The 16,926-nt window shown below is 37.7% G+C and overlaps 1 protein-coding gene across 1 annotated transcript in view; it reads right to left on the bottom strand.

Moving 5' to 3' along the window:
- Window positions 1-16,926, bottom strand: part of smoc2 (SPARC related modular calcium binding 2) — a 51,848-nt gene that overhangs the window by 33,132 nt on the left and 1,790 nt on the right. Inside the window, exons 2-4 of the mRNA XM_055162735.1 lie at window positions 9,883-10,045; window positions 2,998-3,104; window positions 2,227-2,326 (exon numbers count right to left, since the gene is read on the bottom strand). Coding sequence (XP_055018710.1) covers window positions 2,227-2,326; window positions 2,998-3,104; window positions 9,883-10,045 — 370 coding nt within the window. The remainder of the gene's footprint in view (window positions 1-2,226; window positions 2,327-2,997; window positions 3,105-9,882; window positions 10,046-16,926) is intronic.

The raw sequence follows: 16,926 nt of genomic DNA on the forward strand, positions 1-16,926 counted from the left end.
AATTATTATTAACCCCATTTCAAGTCCAAGTCCAGGAATCAAAGGTATCGCGGCAAGCTAATTGAAAAGGAACAGCAAAAATGAAGTAATGCTCATAACTACGGTGAGGTAATAAGGCAGAAGTTAAATGGTCCATGACCGAAGGTGCAGGTGAAATCACTATGTACAAATCTATGTTTTAGATACAGAAGTAGTGAATGTTAGTTCACTTTGTCTGTTTCAGAATAGGGAAAATGGCTAACCAAATAATATATTTGTAAAGTATTTGATTAGTTAGTCATTTATAATATTGGCACACACAGAAAGTAAAAGATTGGAGCCTGGCTTCCCATAATGAGGCTTGGTCACATTCAAGCCAAGGTGGGTAAGAGTTGGTAGGGCAAAGAATAAAAACAGCCAAAATAATATAATAATTTGTTTTTTGTTACAATAAACAGTAGAGCAGAATGACGCAATACTGGTTTAGCAAGTCAACAAGTTTGGGGCAGTATTAATTCTTGCTCCTCAGACCAGTACTTTAAGATTGATAATGGCTTCCGGATGACAGCCAAAATGTCGAGACACCTTAGCCTTTGAAAGAATGTCTGAGTTATTTTGTAAAATAAATAAATACATACATTTCACTTCTTCTGACAAGTATTATGACTGTGATAGATAGAGCTATGACATGTTTTAGAAGTAGCATTCTTCAGGCTCCACATTGTAAACAATACCTTGAGAGAGAATATGAACTCAAAAGGATCCTATTCTTTTTAGAACAAATTTGACTTTTCCATGTAAATATATATTGTTCTTTGCAGAGGACAATCTAAACAATTGTCATTCTATATGCAAACTTTGAAAGGCAAACTAAAATTGCAATTGTGTTGATTGATTGTAATATATTGTGCAGCCATATTTGAAACATTTCCTTTACAATGTAATGTTACTGTCTTGTTCAATATGCCTCTGCCGACTGCTATAACACACAGAAAAGGTTTGGATTTTGGTTTGGTCATTTACACAAACTTGCCCCATTGTCCCGGTAGCCCCCAGGAGCGACTCTGTGGGGGACATGTGGCACTGATTTGATTGTTTTTCAGACGCCGTCCTCCAGAACATTCCCCACAGTTTAACTTTGTTTCTCAACTCTTCGGTAGGGATTTTCTGCTTGGTGTATTTACACCAAAAGCCCACGATTTGAGCTCTCCTACAGAGTCAGCCGAGTCTCTGACCACTCTCCCAAAGACTACCAAGACCGAATGACATGGTTTGTTTACCTGGCAATATTTGATAAACTTTTTGCATACAAGGGATGTATTTGAAAGATGGATTGAAAGAAAGTTTTGGGAAATTTTGTGGTTTTATCAACATTTGAACAATGATGCAATGTCACAGGAAATAAACAACACAAGCTGTATCAATGGTGGACAAAGCGTAACCTAGCAAAAATAGGCCCAACAAACAGGTACACACTGGACAAATTAGTTGATGGTTAGTTATTAAAGATCCTATATTATGCAAAATTGACTCTTCTGAGCATTAAGCCATGTTAGAATGTTGTTACCTCTTCAAAAACATACATGGAGTTCTTTGTTGTTTGAGTAACCCTGAATTATTAGTCTGTCAACATCTCCAAAGCTCAAAATGCTCTGTTCCACCTTCTGATGTCATGAAGTCGCAGTGTTCAAACTACCATTTACCTTTAGTTTAGGAGAAATTGGCAATTCCAGGGTTGAAATGATCCAAATCTTCCGGTATTACCACTTGACATCACAATGTGGAACAGAGTGTTCTATTCTGTTTGAGAGAAGAACTCAAGTCTAAATATACAGGGTTTGTTTGTGTGTTAAACATGTGTGAATGAAACAAAACACATCTCCAAGTATATTTGTGATGAGGAAACATTATAACATAGATGAGAAAATAGTGGAACATGGGCCCTTTAAGACATCTCTATATTTAATAAGGCAAATTAAATGATCAATTTCACTTATTATTAGTGCAGTTATCTTGAAACTTAATCTATTAACTAACTCCTTAAAAGGAGGTGGGGTGTTAACCACTCTGCCAACATACAATACAGCAGTTATGAGTAAACAAATTGGTTTTATTTAGTTGTCCAGATCCAAAGTTAGTTCTTGCTTTTTATTTTAAAAGATATTATATTTATCTTTTATGCTATAAATGACTGTATACATTACTATAAATACATTTTGTATAATTATTATTGCAAACTTTTCGTACCTTGACATCTGGGTTTCTTATTGGCCACAGCTGAGCCACTGATCGGTCGACCGTTAGGAGTCACACACCAGCAGTATCCAGTGTAGCTGTGGCACTGAACCTGACAATGCATAAGTCACAAATGGTAATAAATAATTAGTGAAGTTAAATATTTTTATATTCATTGATAAATAGACCTGAATTTATAATTGCTTTCAGATGTTATGTGTTTTAGAGGCTTGTCAAAGCTTCTCAAAGCTCTACACTGTCGTCATTATTCATTCAGCCCACACTTGGAGGTGATTAGCTACTTCTGAAACTACAGCTGCCCTGAGGCAGACAGACTGAAGCAAGGCTGCCAGTCTGTACCATCACCTCTATTGCTGCCACCAGCATTATATACAACATTCATACTAGGCTAGATGGGTGAAGTGTCTTGCCTAAGGACCCAACATCTTAGTTTGAGTGAGAATCAATCCTCTGACCTTCAGGTTCTTGTGAGTTCTAACCACTGTGCCACTGTCGAAGGTTTTACTTATACTGTTTTGACATGTTTTATGAAGATGATTTGACTTATCTCATTATTTATCTTATTTCATATTTGCACTGATCAATTTTCAGCTTTATTTCATTTTATTTTATTTTATTTTTTATTATTATTTTTTTTAACTCAAAACAAATATAATACAATTTTCTTTCAAGCAGCTGGGGTAAGAATTATTAAAAACACTGAAACCATAATTTCCTTTGTGTTATTGAAAACACATATTCTTGTTTAATGTGTGATGTTACCTCACTGTATGTGCCATCAGGGTTGCACACAGGCACAAAGACTTGGGGGAACATCTTCTTGGCCTGCTGTTCAGTGTACTTCTTCTCTGCCACACATCTGGACGTATCTGAGGAACACCACAAATCACAACAGTCACCAAACAAACCCATGAGTCAACCCGGGGCTCTGTATTTCCCCATCCCAAACATAACAAACACAACTGTGATAAAGCCGTATCCCGCTCCCCGATGATGGACAATGAGCTAAAATAGACAAAGGAAGGAGGAGAGCAGGGAGGAAACTATTCAAGACGTCTCGGAAGCAGGAGATCAGTTAGTGGCTGGGAATTGAACCAACACCCACGGCTCTATTAGAAAGCCTTGCTCGCTGCCTGGTGGTAAAGACATTATGGAAGGAGCCAGGCTTTGTAGCTCCTGTTCATTCCAGTGAAAAGGGCTGATGCGAAAGGAAAAGCGGACCTGCTCCTAATGTGTCCACGTCTCACTGAAGAAACCTTGACCGTCTGCAATATTATTTAATTTTTTTCAAGCGTTGGATTAGTATTGTTTAACCTTGCTCAGATCAATTTATAATCCATATTTTAGACTTGACCATGTATTATACAATATTAGCACTGGACTTTTGGCTTTGTGGTTGAGGGTTGTAACCATAGACTAAACATAAAGGGAAATAGAAAACCCGTAGTTCCAAATAGGAAGTGTTCATGGACATGCTTCCAGCTCCATCAACTCTGACTTCTATTGACTTAACATTGAAAAATTGTCACCCCTCTTTCTGTAACTGCTGCAGTGAGCCTCGCCATTTTGGTTTTAAAATAAAAATTAACCTGCTCTACATGATTCTTATTGCTAATATGGAACTGGCTCCAATTTTGCTCCTGTAACTCCGAGCATCATGAGCTTCATTTCACTGGAGTCGAAAGTTATGGGTGACATCACACTCCCTTAGTCCACTTCTTTATACAGTCTATGGTTGTAACAGATAATCGTCAGATTTTCTGTCAGGGTGCAGAATTGACTCGGTAGCAAAAGTTAAAACTGTCAGATTCAAGTAATCCATGTTTATAAGTGGACCTGTGTGTAAGGGCTGTGCAATTGATCAGATTTTACAGCATGTTTTAAAGTAAATTGCACTGAACAATTAAAGAAAAGAAAAAATAAGATTCAGTGTCATAATTATGTTTTTCATAATAAAACAATGATTGAATAAAAAACTGATTGATCCAATGTCAGAAAAAAAAAAAGTTTCTATATGGGCACTGGTACCGTAGCCAGACTGGCACCACCTAGTGCCTCCGCTCAGTTTCATTTCTCTCCAGCGACTAGGTCAGGAATCAGAATACACTAGACGGTTCACAAAAACCCCGGAAATGCAAATTCGGGCACCAGCCAATTAGCGAAGAGCCATACATTCTGTGTTGGCAACGATTCCTGAGATCGAGGATTTAAAGCCGGAATAAAGAGAATGTTTGGTGAAAGGGGAAAGACGTTATTGCCCTTCTACCTACGGGATTTGGGAAAAGCTTAATATACCAGTTCGCCTTGTTAGCGGGGCATTACATACGTCACGACCAAATAGAAGCGATTCATTAAATGAAAAAAAGTACCCGCCTACGCTGAGCAAACGAATCCTAAAGCTCTGAGGTCAGACAGTTTCTACAAAATGAAACCGGCTGAATCAAGATACTTGTACAGACCCACAGAACGCAGACTTTGAGCGTCTGGTAAAGCACTATATAAGACTAATACATTATTATTATAAACATTAAAACATATAGATTAACTATACTGAATACTGTTTCAAGAATTAAAATAAATAAATATAACTGTATTCATAGTAAAGTAGACTTGGTCCTAGCTTTACTTAGCAGCTCCTTGAGAGCCATAATCCAAGTCCAGTCCAAGCTGTATTTTATTATCAGGGGAAGGAGAGAATAATTAGTTATAACATTTGAAATTGCTTCGTCCTTGCCTAAACCTGGGTCAGTATTTCACCTGCGTGCATTTGACATTTTTTCACAAGTTTCTGCCAGAGCAATGCATCATGTGTCATTCCTGAGCTGCCTGTTCTCACCTGGAGCAGCAGCTGTGCAAACCTGCAGGACACAGCTCTCACAGCGCCTCAAACTAACCACTCACTCCAGGGCTCACTTTCTCTGCTTAAAGGTACACTGTGGAACTTTTTGGTGTCGGGTCCGTCACATGCTTGTTTCTATGGATATGTCATTGCTCTGCCTGGAACGCTCCACAGTATGACATTTCATGCTCTAATTTATATTTATTAAATTACAGGTGATTTTATAGATCAAAAATCATTAGAAAACAGGCATTCTGACTGTGAGCAAGTTTGCTTCTCCACAGATCTAACTTGTAACTTGGTGTGGTTTGGTCTCCATGAAGATATTATGAAATATTCTGGACAAAGTAATAACATCTCCATGGAGAAAAACATTTGACATGTAAAGTAGGCTTCATATTTGATTTCAGAACATCGAAGGCAGTCTGTGTTTTCTGTCTTTATCTAAGAAAAAGCTACACATTTTAACCCAAAAGGCAGAGCAAGTTTCTCTTTTAAATAACAATAAAGCATTAAAATATTGTGTGTTATTATTCATTCACTCCACACCTGATGATTTTACGACAACTACTGAAACTGCCAATCTGCATCATCATGAGCAAGGTGTTTGAAGGGTCTTGCCTAAGGACACAGCAACAGTTTGGACTAGAGCCTCTGCTGCCACATTGCAAGGTGACGTCAACATCATAAAAAGGGAAAAATAAATAAATAAAACTCTATTCACTGCTAAAATAGATGCTAAAATGGCCCTAGCTTTACTCAGTAGCTCCTTGAAAGTCATAACCCATGTCCAATCCAGCTTGTATTTTTATTGTCAGAGGTATAGGAGAATAATTAGTTATAACATTTGAAAAGTAAAGTGAAGTGTCTTGCCTAAGGACACAACAACAGTTTGGACATCAACATCATAAAAAAGGAAAAATATAAATAGTGGACTGAAAAACAATGCAGATTTCTGTCGAACCAATCAGTGAAGCAGTTTGATTTAGTTCTAAATAATACAAGACCTATGAGCTCCTCTGTTTTCTCAAGTCATTTTAAAAACTAACCTTGATATTCATTTCTCAACATAAGTTTTAAAACACTCCAGTGGCCTGGCATTGGCTGCACTGCACTGTCCCATTAGACACATTAGACAGTGGCCCTGGTTTGGCTCACTCTGGGCGTGTGTGTGCGTCGCTGTCGTGAAGGAGCAGAGGGGCACACACTTATTCCCACCGGACTGAAATATCTAAAGTTAGCTTCAGTGGAAAAACCCAAAAAACCAAAGAGTTTCTCCAAGGGGTTCAACCGTCTGGAAAAAATGACAAGACATTTTGAATCATCGTTGCGCGGTGATAGAAAACAAATGTGGTGCCAGTTATACCAACCTTAAAACAAAAGATGTGCGATGTGTATAAGAGACAGTTATAATTTATAGTTACGGATATTTTCTTGGATCTGGTATTGTTTTGTTAGGCTTCTCCTTGCTCCAGTGCAGATATATTGTACAGGCAGCTCTTGAGGTCAAAATTTGTCTGCTGTGTTCTGTCTGCATCTAATAAGCACTGTATTGTTTGATAATCAGGAAGTGTACATTAGTATGATAGTTGATGTTAGCGTTACTGTCCCTGCAAAACCTGTTCTGGTTTCTGAGAGTTGTGAAAAGTGATTATAAACTCATTGCAGTGAGTAATTAGGATGCTCAGAACGTATAATTTAAGTGAGGAATAACTTTGGATCAATGCAAATCTTTAAAATGAACTTGTTTTCTTTTTGTTTTTCACATTTTGAAGACAGTAAAAATCAGATACAGTGCCTTTAAGATTATAAATGGGTCTAAATCTGGACTCTTTGGTGGCTAATCCATGAGTGTAGTTTATGTCTCGTGCACTGACGAAGTACCCTTGTCATTCAGTTTACTCAGACAGTCAGCTAACCTCAGTCTATGGGCCCATTATGTCACTGAAACTGACCAGTAATTATCCAATGGGAGGCTCACATTTTACCTCTTTGCTCAGTTAAATCCTGGTGGAGACTTGACCAGGCACAAGTGTATGAAGCTAAACCGCCCACTGCCCGCTTCCCAAACTACATTTCTCATGAATTCTTCCCAAAGACTTTCAGAATAAAAATAATATTTAAAGTTTGTCTGGTAACAAATGACCACATAATGACCAACATGACCACACCTATAATTTTATTTACCGGTAAAATCTGTTTCTGAAATGTTATAAACTGCCAAATCATTTTGTTGCATTTTAAATGTGCTTTTTGGTCTTAAAACAACCGTGTTATGGATATTTGTCACCTCGTAACTGCACCTCGTGATGTTGTTGAACTTTTAATATTTAAATTTTTAAGAAAGTCAAGGTGAAAAATGAATGGAAAATTTACTTCTGGAAGCAGAGCAGGAGTTCACTATTGATCTCTATAGGACAGGGGAGTTAAACTGAAATTCACAGAGGCCAATATTAAAAACTGGGACTAAGTCATGGGCCAAACTAAATATTTCTTGAAAAATTTCAACAACATCTGCATGTTTTTTCTTCTTTCGAGATATGTAATATTAAACCTTTTCTTATTAAAATGAATGTTTAATAATAGTTTTTAATAACAAAATTTGAAATAAATAATGTCTCTATAGCCTATCTGTAGCCGGCGGACCAGCTCTAATACATATTTGATATGATCTCGCAGGCCAAACATAATTATATTGCGGGCCAAATTTGGCCCCCGGGGCCTGAGTTTGACATGTTTGCTATAAGGGAATATTTTATAATTTCAAACAAAATACTGCACAAATTACTGTTATAGTTACATGTGAATAAATAATTCATAAATGTTTGTTTTGGTATCATTATTTCATTTACTGTTTAAATGAACAAATTTGGACATTGTTTGGAAATACCACATTTTTCACACAGCAGTTTCGAAATTTAACACCAAAAGCTGAATTGAGGACGCCAAAAGAGGAGTCATCAGCTGCAACCTTTATTTTTCAACATAAAAAGTCCAAAAACTCTAAATACTCTCTAGTTTAGACAATGCAATATACTTTTTGATTCTTAGATAGTTGTTTGGATCACCTATGTCTGTATAATTTTATTTTTGAAGTAACACTACTGCTACTTTTACTACAATATTTTTGCCTGCTCTCCCACCTCTGGCTCTGGGGCCACTGCTGAGTCTTTCACAGTTCGTCCCCAGTCATCCCAAACCAGAGGGGGTCCCACTCGTATAGACTTGTGTCATTGACGTTTACAATACAACTTTCATGCACTCTCTTCCCTTTCAGCTTCCTGGTTGGACTCCTCTATTCTGTCCAAAACATCCAGATGCCCTAACACAGAGGTTTCCATGGAGACGCAGCGCAGGCATAAAACGAGCCTTTCCATCATACGAGAGCCCTTTTTAACCAAGCCCTCTGCACACTCGCTGCATTTGTGATCTAATATTGTATGGGACAGAATGAGGCATTGTCCCCGGTCTGCAGAGGGGGGGCAGTAGTGAGAGGGGTGGGGTGGAGGGTCTTTGGGGTGGAGTGGTTCTTCCTTCAACAAGCGCCAACAATGAGCGAGTCTGTGAGCTGCCCGGCCTCCTGGTTTTACTTTGCTTCTGCCTTTTTATATGCATACATCCACTGGTGAAATATGCAAGATCTGTATGTAGTTAGAAAATAAGGACTTTAAGCATTAAACAATAACTAAAGTATGTTTAAGTTTCTGACATGCAAGACTCCTGCTGTGCAAACAATAATGGAGGGGAAGTCCATGTGTTTTATTTATAATTTATAGATGAGAGACATAAATGAAAGTATTTTTTTTACTTAAAGCCACGGTATATAACTTTTTTAGACAACAGACTTCATTTTAGTAGAGAGCGGTCTTGCATCTCCACATACCTGACTCTTATTTGGCTTGGAAATATTGTTCCTTTGACTAGAATCTTTAATGGTACGGAATAAAACGTATCTATCTCCATGGAGAAAGTTCCAAAATATGTTTTAACTTCCATGGTTAAAAAAAAAGTTACATACTGACACTTTAACTGTGCACCGTGTACATTTCTGATTAAGGGTCTGCTGCTTTGCCAAAAAAGTTCCACGGTAAAGCATTTTTTATGGTTAAAATACTTCAAAAACAGGCATTTTTACTAAGTTTTACTGTTGTACTTGTATTTCACCTGCTTGTTTTTCACCAGATGTTGCACGTTGCATGTTTAAAAAGTTAATAACCACAATCATAAATCACTAATAAAATGTATATTAATCACTAACTAAACATTGACTGATCACAGGAGTTTTCAGATGATCTAAAAACTTATCCGATTGTGTTTGCTAATGTGTGAAATGTGTCTCTACTGCTGAACATACATGGAAATATATGCAGTACACCCCAAGTGTCATGTTACTGAAAAGTATTAACACTTTAGGATTGATATATTGCAGTCAATTCAAGAAATTAACAGAAACAACAATGCTCTAATTGTGTGATAAACTGAATATAAGTCATCATACTTCTTTACCATTTGAAAGGTTGTTATTTTAAAATGGTTCACTATGTCACAAGCTCCGTAGATTACTGCTTAGGAAAGTAATTGCTGTGAAATGTTGAATGTTGAAGTGAGACAGAGGTGCGCCCCCATCCCAGCGTGTCAAGAGTGTCATTCCCACTCTCTGCTGCACCACTCAAAGAATCACTTATGCTCAAATGAATTAAAGCCATGCAGGAGCTGTGCGGTGTTCTGGGGGTGTTCTGGGAGAGTTCTGGGGGAGCAGGGGGTGTTTTGGGGGAGCGGGGTTTCTGAAGCGTGACTCAAGCCCTGACCTTTGCATGGCCCGCGGATGACCTCCAGCTGAGGGTCACGGCACTTGGCTCGGAGAAACTCGCAGCGAGACGTGAATGTTCGTCCATCGGAGGCGCACAGGGACTTCCGGGAAGCGCCGTTGCAGTCCATGTTACACTCCTTATCCTGGTCCACCCGCAAGAACTGCACAACAAACAACAAGGAAATGAGTACAAGACACACACTATGTATTTAAACTCTTATTACACTGTACAAATCTTTTCTAGCCACTTTCTGCTTTTCCACACTATGGCATTAAATGTACCGATACAGCATTTATTTCAATACAGGTGTTTTTATTGCCACAAAACATGCATTTATACTGTGAGCTGGCTCGCCTCTCAACAAATCTGGGCTATAACTTAGCCTGATCTTGCCACCAAGAGATGTTTAATGCCAAAGTGTGGAACCCTCTAAACAACACAATAATATCTCTATGGGTCTGTCTCCATAAAGATAGATAAGTTTCACGCCCATGTGGAACCTATCATGTTATAAAGGTGACAAAAACTCTGGAATCAGATATTAATTCAGGATTTCCAATACTGATCTGATTCCTTATCAGTGATGGCAAAACATTCTCCACCAACTTGCTGGATTGTTGCACCATACCTTGTAGTTCACTACTCGCTATGAGAACAGTGAGACCTCAATTCAGGACTAGAGTGAACAGAAGACAGCAGCACATGTTCAAAATCAAGCCATGTTTTGATGCTTTGTGATGATATAATTCAACGTTATAGTAATATTGAGGAGTGATGGTGGAAAAAGGAGAAACAGATTCTGACTTCGGAAGAACAGAGAAACTTCACACAGAAAAGATACAACCGGTTTGGGAATTAAACCTGCCTGCAGAAGTCCTAACATCATTTTTCATCACGCCAAATACAGTATATTTTAATAGTCCATTTGAGAATTACTTACATGATTGAAAAAACATACATTACTGCAGATACGTTTTGTGCAGCCTACCGGTAAGTAGCAGCTGCTACAGTTGTAGTAGTAGCTCTAGCAACAGTTTAGGCAACTGCTGAGAGGCTAGCACTCACCTCACAGCAAGAAGGTTCTGAGTTTTCTGTGCAGGGTTTGAATGTTACTCCATGTGTAATCTGAGCTCTAGGATTTCCCCCATCAACCCAAACAGACACAATAGGTAAAAGAGCTGAAGATACCCTAACTTTAACCATGGTATTACAGTGAAAAAAGCACCAGTAGTTGTAAGTTGTAGCAGCTGTAGTAGCAGTAGATGCAGTAGTAGTAATAGTTGTGTAGTGAGAGTGGCAGTGGAGTGCAGCTGTGTTGAAAAAGCCCGGAGTTGACTGACACTTCCTTGTCTTTTGTGCGCTAACACCTGTGCAGTATTCTGTGTTCACTGTGAGGATGTTTTACTGAGCCATGAAAAGGGAAACAAGGACCGGCCCGGGCTCGGATCACCAGAGTCAATGCCACCTTTGTGAGCGAACCCTCCACAGACCACACAATGGGGCGGTGCGGCGGTGGCCAACAAGCTGTGACTGCTACAATGAATGAAGACACAGTGAATGACAAGGCTGAATACAAACATGTCAGCAGAGTATTGGGTTTTCCTATTATTCACATTTCTGTAGAAGAATAATAAGAATAAAAAAATGCACTTCACGAGTTGATACAAGTTTGGTAGGTATTACTTTCAGATATGTTTCTTTAGTACAATATCTACAAATGAAAGCAAGCGAGAGATGATATTTTGAGGTTAAACTAGGGCTGGGCAATATGGCATGTGATTGTAAGTGATTACTTTTTTAAACACAAATAAAAATGGATTTCAATGTCGATATCATAAACATTAAAGACAAACTTTTAATACATATATATTTATTTATTTAAAGTCTGAACTTTGCTCCAAACCATATGACCAGACTAGACCTAGAATAAAAAGCTCCAAACATATCTCCAAAATGTAATGATTTCCCTGACCCTCCCTCAATTTTAATTTATATTTTATGAATTTAATGAAACAATTTTTGTGCATTGAGCTAGAAAAAGTGCACTGTCCATGTGGTGGTTGCAGTGGACTGATATCACTACCAGGCTTGGGTCAGGCATAAAGAAAATACTGACTCCAGCTCCAGCAACATAACTGAAAATAATTTTTAGTAAGTAAATATTGCATTCTGTCAACTGGATAAAAGATTTTAAGTGTATATATGTTTATAAGGGAGGATCTAACTACACTGAAACTAACACACCCTAGTAGTTTACAGTCAGGAGTATAATTTGTTAGTTATTAAGTCTATTGAACTTACCTACTATGTTCTGATCTGTTCACATAATTCAATCGTCCTTTGTAATGAAAACTACCTGGATGAGTGAAGGCTACGCAAACATGTTCTTAGTTATAAATAATTTGTGAGAAATGCACAAATTCCCACCACACACTGAGAGCACACTTTCAGATCTACACCTCAAAGCAGCTTGATATAAATCTTCAGCTAATCAAAAGAAAGAAAAAAGCTCTAACCATTAAAAGGGCGTGATCATGTGACATATAAATTTGTTGTGTCTGACATGTTACAAATGAAGTGAGAGAGGATTTCTGAAGCAGGAGATGAGTTGGAGCTGCCCTGGGCCTGTGCACCTGGAAGAAGAGAAGAACCCAACCCACTCTGTCAACCGCACTCATAAATCCTCACGCAGGATAGGCCCATTCAACAACTACACAAGAACTTAGGGATATTTACAAAGACACAAATGAAGATTTGAAAACATGTGAACTAGTTTCACCCCCGGTGAAAAGTGATCAAATCTTCCCAAGTGTGGACTAAAGGGATTTCCAAAGCACAGGGACGAGAAAGAATCCTCCAGCTGTGAGGCACAAATATGAATATGGATATATTTGCCCTTTAGGAAAAACTATAAATAAAAGTTTTTGGCAGCAAGGTTAAACGAAGCTATCACTGAGGCAGATGCTGTGCAAAACAAACAGCTACTACTACTACTACTACTACTACTACTACTTCTACTACTACTGCTACATCTATTACTGCTTTAAGTCAAACATATAGAAGATTGAAAAAAAAATTAGACTAAAACGACTAGTTACCAAAAGTACTTGGCCTGGGTATCATTAAGAAGTTGTCGATACGATGCATACCTTGATACATAGGCCACGATACTATATATCTCAATACAGTGCACTTTCGATTTGATTCGATACATTTCAAATCGATTTCATACAGTTTAATAAAAAATAAAGGCTAAATCATGACTGTGATACTAAAACTCTTTGTTAAACCAATTCTTCTAAAAAGTTCATAAGAAACACAAACATATTAATCCTTAAAACAGTGAAAATGCCAAATGTGTCGCATAAACGAGTTTTCTTCCTCTGAACTAGCAACAAAACTGTGGCGCTCTAACAAAATAATTTTGTAAAATATACCAAAAAATACTCTTGATGATATATTGATACAGCAGCTCTCAATATTGATACTGTATTATTAAACAATACCATATATTGATATTTTAAAATTGCACACCCCTATTCAAGACTGTGCAATCAACTAATTTAATTGCTTAATTAATTGATCAGTTGATTAATTGATTGATTGATTTAGTACCCTAATATTACAAAACTGGGCTGGAGCTTTCTGTAGGTTGTGACAGATGTTCAAATACTAGTTATTGGAATATGTTTTTTGCACAATCAAGCAAACTTATTTGCTCTTGGGTCTAGTTCCGAAGTTCAAAGCACTTCTATAAAACAATATGTACAATATTCAAGTCAATCAACAGTAACACCAAACCTGGATAAATAGAGAAAGTTATGCTTGAAAGTGCATCTGATGCAAACTTGCTATAATGACCCCACTGTGGACAAGTAAGAATATATAATAAAACCACCTCACACTTATTTTGTTTATAAAATAAGAGAACTTTCATTGTTAACATTAAATTGTGATTGCCTAAAACTTTTATGTAATCAGTTCCAAACGTTTCAGATAATGGCAGAAAGAAAATACTCGATTGTAATTTACAGTCTGAAAAATCTACACCGAATCTGGCTCCTGCACCTGCACATGGGAGGGGAGATGTCTGAATAAGCAATACTAAGCACACAGAGAGGGGAGTCTTTGTATTGGTGTAAAACAGTCTGTGAACCCAGGTCAAGTGCCCCTCCTTGTCCCTGTGGTGGATTTCTTATATTGTCTGGACCATGTAAAGCTGCAGCTAACGATTCAGATTTAGTAGTTGACTAAGGTCACTGATTATTTCTGTGTACTTTGAGACACATTTTAAAAAAGAAATATGATGAATGAAGACTTCTAGATCGAGAATATTTAAAAAAGAATAGAAATTTTGACATTTTTAATCTATAATGCTGTTTTCTTTTGGCCATAGCGTTTGCAATTATCAAAATATAATGGCAATAGGGATTTTTCAACTAATAGTCACAGCCCAAGTTTTCTATTCTCTGGTCCCTGTGGTTCTGAATGACACTCCCCATCGACTCTCCCTCCATTCTCCCACCCCGTTAGGGCATCCAGAGCAGCCTGACCTCCTCTCACCCTCCTCTCGTCTCACTTTGCCACAAGTTCAGCTGGCGTGACAAGCTTATTTGGCTGATGTCTACCGCAAAGCCAATCTGTGGAAATCCAGTTGAGCTGGGATGGGGTGAAAACGTTGACCACCCAAATCTCACAATGTCCCCGGACTATCCGTGTGATCCGGTGTGCCAGCCCAGTGACAGCCCAAACTGAGTCATTCAGCAGCTCAGTGTCCAGAGACATGTGAACTGAAAATCACATTACAGACTGCCAAGAGCCGCTATAGTCTGACATAGAGGACCAATCAAATAACAGGAACCACACAGATTCACATGTAAGGATTTTATCAAAGGCCAAAGCAAAAGACAAAGACCCCACGCAGAAACAGTACATCAAGTGAGATAAAGATAAAAGTAAATATTAGGAGTGACTGATATGCCAAAAAGGTTATATTACAGTAATATTTTTGATTTAATGTTGATAAAAGAGCTTGGATCTGCCTTAAACAGAACTGAATAATGACAAAATCACCAAAATTGTAGTATCTCTTGCAGAAATTAGATTAAGTTTTCTGTAAAACGTGCAAATAAGGTAAACTGTATCAATGAGGTAATTATATGGACCTGACCTGATTTTGAAAACTCACACGATCCAAGATTCAAAGTTTCAAACACAACCCACAACTGTCTTCTCCCATCATTCACTGTTAATGCACTCGGGACCTACTCCACCAGATGTTTATTTGATCAAGCAAAGCATGTGCCATTGTTATAAAACCAATATCATTAACTCTACATAGTCTATCTTTGCCCTGACACAAATGTTACAAACAGATGCACAGAAAAAGCAAAACTAAAAAAAAAAGTATGAAAACTAGGGGTATGCAAAAATATCAAAATATTGTTATATCATATCGTTTAATGTGATGATACAGTATCGATATCATGGACTGCTGTATCGATATATCACCAAGAGTATTTTTTGGTATGTTTTATTCATTTATTTTGTTACAGCGCTACAGTTTTGTTGTATGTTTAGAGGAAGGAAACTTGTTTAGTGTTTCATTCAGTGTACATTTTCACTGTTTTGATGATTAAAATGTTTGTGTTTCATATTCACTGTGCACAAGAAGTGGTTTAACAAAGACTTTTATCACAGATTTAGCCATTATTTTTATTGAACCGAATCGATTTGAAATATATCGTATCGAATTGAAAGTGCACTGTATCAAGATATGTATTGTATCGCGGCCTATGTATCGAGATATGTATCGTATCGTATCGTGGCCTATGTATCGAGATATGTATCGTATCGTATCGTGGCCTATGTATCGAGATATGTATAGTATCGTGGCTTATGTATTGAGATATGTATTGTATCGTGGTCTGTGTATCGAGATATGTATCATATCAGCAACTTCTTAATGATACCCAGCCCTAATGAAAACTATTTTAAATAAGTGAAGAAGAGCGATTGTGTTTTTTCCACAAACTTTGATATCTCAGTTACAATACAAGAGTACTATTGACAAAGAATTAAGTAGTTCTAGTTCAGATATGAGTCATTCTACTATTTAGAAATGATCTAACTTTTGTTCAATATTGATACAGTATCTTTTAAAGTCACCTCCCTGTCTGTACTGAATCATGTCCGGGTTCAATGAAGACATGTCCCGTACAGAGCTGCGGACATGCTCTGCAGATGTGTGTTTGTCCTGTGTTGATGGATGCTCCAGTCCTGACACTCCCCTGATGTCTCACTCCTCCTCTGTCCCATCAGCTCTGCCCCACGCAGTAACTCCACCGTCCCAATGATGGATGAGCCTCCTCAGCTGCACACAGGGCACCAGCTTCCACCACGATTCATCATAAAAGACAACTGCTACAAGACTCAACACATATTCACAAATGCATCATTTGCTGAGGTCCTGCAACTTCCTCTTTGCTTCTTGGTTCTCCTTCAGGACTTAAAATATATATAGGTCTAGAGCTGAATCGAAATCACAGTTGCAGTTTGAGTTGGTGCAATTATTCTTAGGAAAATAGAAAGTCCTCTGCAAATCTTTGGTGTATCTGTAGGTTCAGACTTCTACAAACATGTTCTGAATTTCATGAGACTGCCATATTTATAAGTTCTTTGAAACATTAATGCTTTAGCAATGTTAAAAATGTGCACTTTTAACATAATTCTGCTTTTTATTCATTCTGTATATTGCAACTCTGATCACAAATGCAATAATTTTCAAAAAAAAAAATGCCATTTGATTTTAAAAGCATGCCCACCCTTCCATATCATTCAAATTTTGCTCAAAAGATGCAGTTTGCAGATGCTAAAATAATACAAGAAGGTGGCAAGAGAAACAATTGATGAATGGGTAAGGCTAGAGCATTTTTTTTTCCTTTCCTTTTTTCCAAAACCAAGCAGCATACAATCAAATCCTATTACCTCCCTCTGGTGCTGCAGAATTGTGGTTTTGAATTGGGTACAGAGGAGGCTAGA

The sequence above is a fragment of the Boleophthalmus pectinirostris genome, unplaced genomic scaffold (assembly GCF_026225935.1).
Source record: "Boleophthalmus pectinirostris isolate CB_2022bp ecotype Guang Dong unplaced genomic scaffold, ASM2622593v1 HiC_scaffold_5, whole genome shotgun sequence".
NCBI classification, from domain to species: domain Eukaryota; kingdom Metazoa; phylum Chordata; class Actinopteri; order Gobiiformes; family Gobiidae; genus Boleophthalmus; species Boleophthalmus pectinirostris.